The sequence below is a fragment of the Lagopus muta genome, chromosome 8 (assembly GCF_023343835.1).
Source record: "Lagopus muta isolate bLagMut1 chromosome 8, bLagMut1 primary, whole genome shotgun sequence".
Taxonomy (NCBI): domain Eukaryota; kingdom Metazoa; phylum Chordata; class Aves; order Galliformes; family Phasianidae; genus Lagopus; species Lagopus muta.
The window spans coordinates 25,474,664-25,486,090 of NC_064440.1; the positions used below are offsets into that span (position 1 = coordinate 25,474,664).

An 11,427-nucleotide genomic window follows, 5' to 3' on the forward strand; every position below is an offset into this window, starting at 1 on the left:
GCTTCCTCCTTTTTTATTCCTTTTCTCTCCTCTCTAAAAAACAAGATAAAACCCTATTTCATAGCTGTTGTGGTATTTGTTACTACTTGAGTAATGATATAAAAATTACAGGATACTTGACACGTTGCTACTGACCTATAGCAGTCCCAGAACTACTTGTTTGTACCTGGACTGGCTGTTAGAACCTGAATTCGTATCTAATGATTTATGATTATATTTGCGAGAGAGACTAAGTTGCATTTGAGGGATTAAATCATTCACGGAGTGTTCTACCTTCTGCTAATGACTCTGATGGTAATTTAAGGTCAGTAAGGGTGTGTTTTAGCTAACAGAATTAGCTAACTACTACAACTTTTCCAAACAGCAGAGTACTTGAACTGCTGAACTGCCAAAAATGAAACAAGGCATTTTAACAAATTATTTTGCAAAGCATATATAATAGTAACAGCTGTCTAATCTCTGGAAAGAAACAGTGTGTTTGTTCTAGTTAAATCATAACTGAGATCTTTAAGTAGAATAAATTTAAGTAAATTTTAAGAAGAGTGGTAGATGAAAGTTCAGTGTTTAGTAGTGCTGTATATTGGTCTGCAATACTAATAATAGTTGTACAGAATTCAGCGTCTTTGAAGCTTACTCCGAAATTTCAGATTAAAATGGGAAACACAACTGTTTTAACCCAGATTACTTCTTGGTATGCTTCCAGAAGCGTTCACTGCTGATTTCTTTTGACAGTGCTGACACCCACAATGGGATGTAGAGTTACGCAGGCCTCCCCGCTGTACTGCGTACTTAAAACCTTAGCAACTGCCTGTTTTTACCCCAGTAGGGAGTCTGTGAATAAATGTATGTACATGTTTGTGAAGACAGCTTGTGAAATAAGGGTTTCACCAACCCTTTCCAGTCTCTTGAGACTGAAAATCTTCTGATATCAGTTGTGGAAAAAGCTTGAAAGCCTTCTTTTTCTGCTCTGTGAGACTGGAAGCGTGGAGAAATGTCAGTGTTTCTAGTTCTCATCTAAGTTTGGTGGGGAAAAAATATTTATGAAAGATCTGGCAGTTTCTGAAACTTGATTGAAATCAACAAAAGCACTGCCAGACTTAACAGTTCTATTTGCTTTCTGAAAGCTTTTTGAAGCCCTGAATTCAATTTTATGTCTTATGAATATGGATGGGCAGCAGCTCTTGGTTTTGTGTATAGAGAATCCTTGAGCAATGGCTGTCAGGGAAAAGATGCCCGCGCTTGTTTTGCTTGCTATGACCTCATACCTAACGTGATGCAGCGTTATCTGTAGATGATGCTTTTGGGCCAGAGACCATAGATGGATGTTTTTGTCTGTGTAGGTAGGCTATTTGTACATCCCAAGATCGTGAGATGCTTGGGATATCTCTGTACTATGTTGTTCTTATGTTAACATGTACAATCTTCTGAATCAACGCCAGTGATGTAAATAAGCCTCATCAATCACAGTATGTCCTATTTGATTGGAAAAAAAAAAGATAGTGCTTTTATGTTTAAACAAGTACTGGGTTTATTCTCAGTGATGAACAGTAAGAAACTATTAAGTATATGAGGTTTTGGTAAAGTTCTTTGAGATGTTAGGTTGACATTAGCTATGAAAAACCACTTATGTCTAAATGCGTTGTTTCAAGTGTGTTTGATTTTTAACAGACTAACTGATTGCTTTATTAGGCGGAAACTTGGAATCCTGGCAGTGCCTCCTGATGAAAAATGGAAGGCTGTGTTTGAAGAATGCTGGAACCAGCTTGGCTGTGAGAGCCCAGGCCAGGGTGATAGATGGAAGGCTTGGGACAACATAGCAGTGGCTCTGACCACCAACCGACGGCAACACAAGGACAGGTTGGTTCCTAGAGAATGTAGTGTGCAAGATGAAGAAAGTATTGACAGAAACTGGAATTGTGCTCTGCTCTAGAAACTGATTCTGGTAAAAATCATTTGTGTTCTGTAAGCAACAATAACAAAGCATCAAAACAGAACTCCTAATACAAACATCTCTCTCAGGGACATGGTGTCTAGGATTAGTTCAGGTGTTACAGTCTGTTAGATTATTCAGTGTGTATTAATAAGATGCTAGCTAATTACTACTGAAAGATCTTTAACTGATAAGGGAATGTTCAGTTGTCACAACTGAAATAGTGCAGAAAAATCAGGAGAATATAGGGAACAGAAATTCAAGGGGTGGAAAGAAAAGGTTTCTTGGATAATAATTTTTTCTGTGAGATTAAAAAATAAATAACAAACCAAACCAACAACAAAAGCCACAAAACAAACAAACACAAAGAGGCTTAGACTTCTTAGGATATTGCACAAGAGACTCATTTAGCAGACTTTGCTAATTAAGAGAAAAGTAGCTGTAAGTGAGCTCAGAAGATTAACACAGGAAACTGGCTTCTAACATCAAGAAACTTACAGTAAAAACAGTAGTGTGACACTTAGTTAAATACTGCTGATGTCCAGGAAATGTGTAGTGACAAGTTGCTGGTGGTTCTTGAATGTCTGTCAGAGTGGGAATTGGTATCTTCCATGTTCCTGATTTTACAGACTTGGGATTTTATGGTAAAACAAGTCTGTGGATGTGTATTTCCACAATGTTATTTCAAATTAAATTTGCTTAAGTGAAATTGCAGAATTTTTGTGCAACCAGTGTGGAAGATGAAGTTCAGGCTGAAGGATTCAGTAAGACTTTGAAAGTTCAAGGGCATAAGAGATTGACTAGTTTCCTATGTGTATTTCTACCATCTTTTTCTTTCTGGCTCATCGCTTTCTTGTTGAAACTTCCATGTTTTGCTTCAGTTTTTATTCCTTCTCTGTCTCCAATAATCTGTATGTATTTGTCCTTTTTATGACTGCAGTCCAGAATTACTGAGCCGTTCTCATACTCAAACACTGGAAAGTCTAGAATTCATTCCGCAACACATTGGTGCCTTCACCTTGGAAAAATATGAAAATATAAAAAAATATTTGATTAAGGTATTGTGACTATCAAATGCTCATATAGCTTGTTGGCAAGGCATTATGTTAAATTCATTTGAGTTATAACTTGTGTAAGAGCTTCCTTGAATCCCTGTAGTATTTGCATGTTTATAGTCCATGTTGAATTCATTCATATTTACTTATAACTTTCTGAGTCACTGAGTTCAACAACCATTAACTAAGACTAAAATCACTGAGTATTTAACAAATATTTCTTTAAAGTCAGTTTTTTCTCAGTTGCTGTTTTGATTTTTATGTAGTGGATCCCAGCAGAACATTCTGAAGTACTTATTATATCATGTTAAATTTGGTATTTATCCAAGCATGTTCTCGAACTGTCTTGACCACTGTATGAGTCTGTATTCAGCAATGCATAAATTTCTTAGTTCTTCTTAGTTTAAATGGTCATTTATTGATGCATCTGCAATATTTTTGTTTCAAATTGTGTTGTTGTTTTTCTGATCCATCTCTAGTTCGACATTTTTTTTTTTTTCTTCAACCTGCCTGGCAGGTTGATCTATTTGACCAGGCAATTGGTATCTTTCACATCAGGCATGTGATACTCCTCTCCATCCGTTGGGCAAGCTTGTGGAAACATTAGTAGCTGTCTACAGAATGACTTACGTTGGAGTGGGAGCTAATCGACGATTACTGCAGGAGGCAGTAAGAGAGATCAAGTCCTACCTCAAACGCATCTTCCAATTGGTTAGGTAATGAGATTCCAGTGTTCAAGTTACTGCTTATTTAAAAATATGTCCAATACTGAAACAGTCTAGTGTTTATGTAGTCTAAGCATGCCAGTATTTTTACTCTGTTTTGGGTGTTGATTGTATTTCCTTAAACTTTCTAAAAGTTCTTCAATATTCTGTCAAAATAATAATAAAAAAAAAAATCAGACTTCAACCCAATGACTTACATCCCACATTGCACTTCAAAATGCACATCAGAAGAGTTCAGTACAGATTTCCAATTTCACGTCTTTGGATATTCATGCTGTGAGAGGACAGTGTCCAAAGGTTTAGAAGAGTAGCAAGAATAATGGAATATGCTGCAATTCCCTAAAGTTCTAGGAATCAACTATGGCTCATCCATGTTGATATGAAGTCTTTGCTTGAATTCTCAGTGCAATTGCAGCTTTCAATTGAGTGTTTTTGCTTTCAGTTTGGCAGGATCCAAATCAGTAACCACTAGAAGCCTTATCTGTAGGGAGGTAATGTCAGATTGGCCAAGGTCTCTTTGACATATAAGGATATGGCCTTTCTAAGTTTTCTTCCAGGTGGGTGGCACTGTACATATATTATCTGTGCTGTCTTAGTTATGCCTCGTTGTAATTAAGGAGACTTTTCTTTCTTCTCCAATCATCTCTTATGCTGTTTTGTGGAAATTTCTATGGATTTTCATACATTACTCTGTGTGTTTCTATTTAGGTTCTTGTTCCCTGATCTTCCGGAAGAGGGCAGCACAATTCCATTTCAGCCGACGGAAGTGAAAGGAAGGCGTTCATTCTGCAGTGGGAAATCTGACTCCAGATCAGAATCACCTGAGCCAGGGTACATGAAGCAGAACATGAACTAATGAAAGCCTTGCTTTATTTTCTGTTAATTTTCAGGTTTTCTGTTATTTTCAGGTTTTCCTTGAGAAGGGTTTAAAAAAAAAAAAAAAAAGGCAAAACAAAAACAGAACAACAGAATAAGCCCTGTGTTTTACTGGTGGACATAAGCAGTTATTTTTTTTCCTTTGGTTTTGATGATGGTTTTAGAAACAAGTTCAGACTTAGGCCTGGATTTCAGAAGGACGTTTGGAATATGGGTATTGGGCTAATGCAGATCAAGTGCAAATGTCATGTGGAGCTTGGCCTTGATTCCACCATTGTCCTGTCCATAAGCACTTCAGGTGTGGACAACAGAAGGAAAGAGGGATCAGCAGGGAGAACCTTCTGCGAAAGGCCCCATTTATCTGTATAGATGATATTAGTAGGTACCTGACATTCAGCTTTCCCTGTTAAGGTTATGGCTTGATGCGAAGAGACTCGTGTCTTCACGATGCCTTATGGTATGAGTATGTGGAGCTAGGTCAGCTAACTTGCTGGGGCGTTGCCTGTTTTTCAGCTTGTGCTTAAAAGGTAAAGTTACATTATCAGTGGAGTGGCTAAGAATGGGTGCCAGATAATAGCCTTGAATATGCAGGTAAAACTTGAACTACAATATAGTATACAGCTCCCCAGGGGAGTGTTCTTTGTGTGGATGCAAAAGAAAGTAATTGCTAAGCATTTCTTAACACAGATTTTTTTCTTGTACTTTCTATATTGTTAATTCCTCACAGAATAAATCCATATTAAATTAAAAATCTGTTTTCCAATCAGTATTTTTTTTATTCTGCTTTTATAGTTTTCTCCCTTCTTAAATATCTTTCTCTTCACCCCATTTTCTATTTCTTGTGTTATAGCTATGTGGTAACCAGTTTTGGCTTGCTACTCCCTGTACTACTGCCACGACTCTATCCACCTCTATTCATGTTATATGCCTTAGACAATGAGCGTGAGGAAGATGTTTACTGGGAGTGTGTCTTACGTCTAAACAAACAAACAGATATGGCACTTCTAAGTTTTCTTGGAGTGCAAGTGTAAGTATGCTTCAACGTTAAGTACTTAAAGAAAGATAACAGTATGTAATTAGATAAAGCAAGTCAGTGATTGTCCAGAGCGCATTTCTCTGATTAAAATACATGTAAATATATTTTCAAACTAATTACTATGGTTGAGAGAATGAATCAAAGCTTCTCTTAAAAAAAATAAATTAAAAAATGCGGATAGAATGGGAAAGAAGATAGGTATCACTACAAAACCAGAGGGAGGTATTTCAAATCTGAGTATTTTTCACTTATCTGTGCTAGATACAGTTCCACCTGTTGGAACAGATACTCTGACTCAGAAAAGAACACAATAATTTCGTTTTCATAAGGAAAACAATACTTTAAACTAATAGGCTCTGTTATCTGAATAGATTGTTTTGGCTTTCTTGCAGGAAATTTTGGCCAGCAACTGTATCCATCCTTGGTGAGAGTAGAAAGGTATGTTCATTGGGTCTTGACTTACAGTGTACTTTGTTCAGTTTTCTTTAGAGAAGTCAGTCATAAAGAATAGGTAGGAGAACTTTTGACAAACCTTTTTGCTGAAGAGATGCTGCATTATCTTGATTCCTAGAAAATTCTGCTACTTAAAAGCAACATCAGTGATTTCTTAGAATAGCTCTTTCTCCAGCTTTATCACTTACTGTTTTACTCTGTAAGAAGTTCTAGTTCAGGAAGAAATTTGAAACCCTTTTGCTTGGTCTCCAGTTATGAAAACATATGAGGGGAAAATACCAAATAAATTTTCAAGATGTTTGAAAGTTGTGCTACTGTATGCACTGAATTATTTTTATTCTTAGTCAGAATGTTTACAGAGGCTGAATACTGGTCTTAAATAGTGGTAATATAGTGCTCAGTCTGTATGCTCCACTAATAATTAATTCAAATAATCATGACTTTGAACAATTTCAACTTTTACAATATATTTTACATTACGTTTGTTTATGAGCCAGTGGATTTTTATTTGAAACTTTTGATTTCTTGAAGCCATTTAGATCCCACTACCTTCAGAATTACTTTTTCTGTGTTAATAACTGTAGCTTGGCCAAAATTTTAAATATACGAAGTGTGGTTTTGGTCATGCTAGTTGCTGAACATAAGCAATGTGCCATTAATAGAATCTTAGAATCACCAAGGTTGGAAAAGATCCACAGGATCACCTAGTCCAGCCATTCCTTGATAGATGTGAAATGTTACAGATTTATAGTAATAAGCAAAGCTGCTGCTTATCTTCCCCCCCCCCCCCCTTTTTCCCCCTCCTCCTTTCCCTGAGGCTGTGGGTTCCCAGCAAGGCATCTTCCCTCTTTCCCAAAACATGAATGGTGGGACACTTCAGAGTTCAAGATTCACCTAAGGAAACATGATGCAGACCTCCACTTATACTTGAAGCATTCCAAAATCCAGCAATATGTTGAGTTGCTGCAAATCTTTTGTGTTTTTAGGTACTAAGCAAAATTCTTATTAGCTGCCTGAAATTTTTTACCCAACTGTATGTTTGGAGCTGTATTTTCTGTTGTAGAGCAGAACCCTTCCACTACATACATGTACTATGCAACATGTCTTTGAATTACATGGTGTCTGATGCTGTCTGCAACTATTTATTTGCTGTGGTCATCCATCTATTAAACAGGATGTGTTCAGCGAGACGTCATGTTTATCTTGCTTCTCTCATTGTTTTCTTATTTCTTTGAATTTCTGTGCGTCTTTCTGCATCCATCTATTATTTCTCTCCTTCATTCAGAAAGTTGTAGGCTCAGCTGCTTATTAAGAGCTCACAGAGCTCACAGTTATACCAGTTCTTTTCTGTTTTCTCCAAGCCTATGGATCTGCGATTCTTAACTGGTATGACCTTTCTGGATTTGAACTATTTCAGTCTTAAGTTTCCCTCTAGCCACTAGGATTCTAACCATGTTAACCATTAAGATTCACTGATTCTCAGTCTTCCTTGACCTGGAAGATATCCAAAAAGTCTCTGATTCTCATAACTTAACCACTTGTTCAGTATAGGCTTTTCTGAATTTTGAAGAAACTCAGTAATACATGGACAGCTTCCTAAATGACTTTATCTTCTGGGCATGTTCCCTTCTCTTTGCACTGGAAATCTGAAAGTCTTTTATGACAGTGTTGCACGATATGCTGCTTCTTTCCCTGAGTAGTGTGTTGTGAAACTTGAATGACAAATCTTCTCATGTTTACACAGGTATCATCGAATACAAAAGATGCCTGTTTTGCCTCTGCAGTTGAATGTTTACAGCAAATCAGGTAATTCTCTGAAGCTTGTCTGTTAGTTTTTTACTGGTTCTGCTCTAATGGCATCTACTTAATATGATTGTTCTTGTCTTATCTTTGTTCACCTTGTTAGGCAAGGTGTATTTTCAGGTAAGCTAGAAGTTTCAGAGTTCCTATTATAAACATTAAAAATTGTCTTGGTGGGGAATGACATGTAGCCTTGGAAAGGTGACTGTTTGGAAATTTGCCTGTAGACACTTAAATTCAAAAGCAAGAGGATATCTAATCAAGTATGCATGTGAATTTTTAAGCAGTTAGGATAAAATGACCTGTTATATCAGCGTAGTTTGTTTCTGTCAGCTGGCACAAGGAATTCTGTTGTAAGATCTTGAGTTCTTTTTTTTTCCTCCCCCTTCCACAATGTTTAACTAGCTTTAAACTGTGAAGCCAGTCTTGTTCAAAGCACACTGCTGCAAACTAGTAATTATAGACCAGGGTGTACTGCAATGAATGATCTAGCTTCTTGCATGGAGGGAAGGCTAGCTAATAAGTTGTCTCCCAAATTTATGTGCAGATACATTGCTTCTTATTGTTATCCTGTTTTGCTTTTGCTCTCCAAACAGTACCACATTTACACCAGCTGACAAACTGAAGGTAATCCAGCAGACTTTTGAAGAGATATCTCAGAATGTGCTTGAGAGTCTTCAGGAAGACTTTCTGTGGTCCATGGATGACCTTTTTCCCGTTTTTCTCTACGTGGTGCTACGAGCCAGGTGGGTGCTAGCATTGGCATCAGGCACAAGTTGGGCGTGGGCTGTTTGAGAACTCATGCCTGTATTAAACTTTCAAGCTTCTCATTACATGACTAATTCTTAGGGTTTTTTTTTTTTTGTAGTTTAGTCCAACTTGTGGTTTAGTTGTTTGCTTTGACCTGAATAAATATTGGAGAATCAAAATTGAGATGACTGCTCTCAGAATGGGGATAGGAAAAAGGCTGTTTCTTGCCCAGTATCTCATGTACCATGTCATCATCACTTGTCCTCTTTTGTCCCTCGTGTGACAGGATAAGGAATTTGGGCTCTGAGGTGCACTTAATTGAAGACCTGATGGATCCTTACCTGCAACATGGGGAACAAGGCATCATGTTTACCACTTTGAAGGTATGAAAATTATCCAACATTATGGAAAAAAAAAAAAAAAAAGGAAATTAATCAGCTTTAAGCAGTGATGACTGACTTATGTCAATTGTGTGAATGTTAGGATTTAACTTTAAGTTTTTGTCTTATTTTTATCCAGGATAAAAATAAGGAAACCAAGGAAACTTAAATTAAAGCTTAGGATAGCCTAACAATTATAGAAACTGCTAAGAAAATGTTGCAATGTGCAACTGTATTTTATTCAAATATAAAAACAAGTTGCTCTTGACTATTGTGTATGCACAGATGTACCATGTCTTTCTCCTGCAACTTAAGAAACCTTACTCCTTTTATAAACATTGGAAAGAGGTGTTGGTTTTTTTGGGGGGGACTAAATTCTGATAATGCTTAAGTCAACGATTCCATCAAGGTGGCTTAAGAATTCAATTTTGTGAAATAAAAAAGTTGTCTTCATTTTCCATATGCTAATTAGTATCCTCTTTGTAAGTACTGGGGAGGGGAGAGTCTGTCCTCACAATAACCCACTGTACAACTAGGATCTCCATAGCAAAAATTGTTTCATCAAGACTGTTGAAACAAGAGTTTCATGACAAGTCAGGTGTGTAGAGCTTTTCTGTGGAGTTTTGGGGGATGCTGTTAATCTGAAAATTAAAAATCTCAAGCTGATCTCTAAATTGAGTATGATTGTTTTTTTTCTGTCTGTGCAAATTGGAAAAAGAGTAGGGTGCAGAGTATTTTCATATCTATTGTAGTACTGTAAAAAGGAAGGCTTCAGTTGCTTAACTTCCTTCAAGAATCTATTTAGTGTTAAACTATTTAGTTTACTGAAACAGATCAAGTTGCTGGTAATGGCTGATCCGAGGCATGTTTGAGGCAGCATTAAGGAGTGAATAGCAGCAGATCATGTGTGAAAGTTAAGGTCTGAGTATTTCTTCAGGAGACAAACTTCGCTCTTCAGTCTGCGTGCTTTTGAAATGCATTAATACCTACATCCTCGTGTAAGGAAATGCTTTCATTTTGAGGTCCTTCTGTCAAAGGGCAAAGAAAGACTTGTGAGCAAAAAAAAGTACGTCGTCTTTGCAAAGCGGAAAAACAAAAATATTCAGAGGCCCAAGTCATATATCGTGCTATCTTTATTAAGAAAAAAAGTTGAACGTAATTTATATCTTAAAAGCTCCTGTTCTTTCTGATTGTTTACTGTGTCAGAGGATTGTTGTGTGTTGCAGTTTTACTGTATCATACCTGCTTGCTGAAAGCCTACTCCTGTTCTTTTGGACAGGAAGGAAGGGTTGGGGCGGGTTGGAGGAAATCAACCTCTTTGTATATATATGATTTTTTTATCAGCTTGCTGAGAGCTGGTACGTATGCTAAAATGACCTTTGTTTTAATTTAGGCGTGCTACTACCAGATTCAACATGAAAAGCTTACCTAGTCCACCATTTACGACGTGTCTGGGATTATCTACTGAGTGAAACTTCAGTGATACACTTAATTTCCTGACATGACACTTAAAATTGAGAATACTCTGATGTTTCAGTTCTGTTGTTACAGATGAAAGCATCTCAATTTTAATATCAGAAAACTGCAGCCAGAGGTTATCTGTGAAGTGCTGATGAAGAACGGAACTTGATTTGTTGAATATTTGCCAAGAGGAAATAATTTCCTGTTCTAACAGATCACTTATTAATTTTAAATTAAAAATACTATGAAAAGGCATGGCATCTACATAGAGTACATGTAAAAGTCTGGATCGCATGGCTTCTAAAGCAGTAGGTTTCTTTTTTTTATTCCTGGTTTGTCAACAGAAGCGTTTAAACGGGATGAGTTGCACCATAGAACCATTCAGTCTTCCTGAATTAATCCATTAGATTTGTTTACTTAATAGAAATGTTAGTATTTATAATGGATATCCTATAGTGTGTTTTGGCTGTATAAGTTCTGAGGCATCTTCGTAAAAGAGAGTTACTGAATGCAGTATTAATGTGCTATTTTAGAACTAATCACTCTATTATGGACTTGCCTGTTTACCAGAATTATGTACAGGCATTCACCATGCTTTCTGTTTATGAAATGATTAAAATGGCACTGACCGATTCAAACTCTGGCACTGAATTAATTAATAAATCTGAAGAGTGTTAAGTTTCATTAACCAGGGGTGTAAGGACAAACTTTCTTTAGAAGCCCATGTGATAAGACAATGGGATCATGCTATTGAGCAACCTGACACTGAATTAGATTTGAGACTTCTGCTTGTTAACTTATTTGGTCGCTTACATATCAGGATTAACAAAAAAAAAAAAAAAAAAAAGACAACCTTGGTGCATTTTTGAACATTCAGAGAACAAGTAATTTCCCTGGGGGATTTGTGTGAGTGTGTTCTTCTGTGGTTTATGGTTAATTTAATTTATATGAATAACACTAA

The 11,427-nt window shown here is 36.7% G+C and overlaps 1 protein-coding gene across 8 annotated transcripts in view; it reads left to right on the plus strand.

Moving 5' to 3' along the window:
• ALS2 (alsin Rho guanine nucleotide exchange factor ALS2) overlaps positions 1–11,336 on the plus strand; it is a 38,713-nt gene extending 27,377 nt beyond the window's left edge. For 5 of the 8 annotated variants that reach the window (XM_048953162.1, XM_048953168.1, XM_048953164.1 and 2 more), the window contains exons 25-34: positions 1,669–1,857; positions 2,871–2,988; positions 3,544–3,701; positions 4,419–4,541; positions 5,437–5,613; positions 6,015–6,060; positions 7,820–7,881; positions 8,472–8,621; positions 8,912–9,008; positions 10,399–11,336. In XM_048953162.1, coding sequence (XP_048809119.1) covers positions 1,669–1,857; positions 2,871–2,988; positions 3,544–3,701; positions 4,419–4,541; positions 5,437–5,613; positions 6,015–6,060; positions 7,820–7,881; positions 8,472–8,621; positions 8,912–9,008; positions 10,399–10,437 — 1,159 coding nt within the window. In that variant the 3' untranslated portion in view covers positions 10,438–11,336. Of the gene's footprint in view, positions 1–1,668; positions 1,858–2,870; positions 2,989–3,502; positions 3,702–4,418; positions 4,542–5,436; positions 5,614–6,014; positions 6,061–7,819; positions 7,882–8,471; positions 8,622–8,911; positions 9,009–10,398 lie in introns of those variants that run through there. The other 3 variants (XM_048953167.1, XM_048953169.1, XM_048953170.1) reach the window with 2 other exon arrangements.
• The last annotated feature ends 91 nt before the right edge of the window (positions 11,337–11,427 follow it).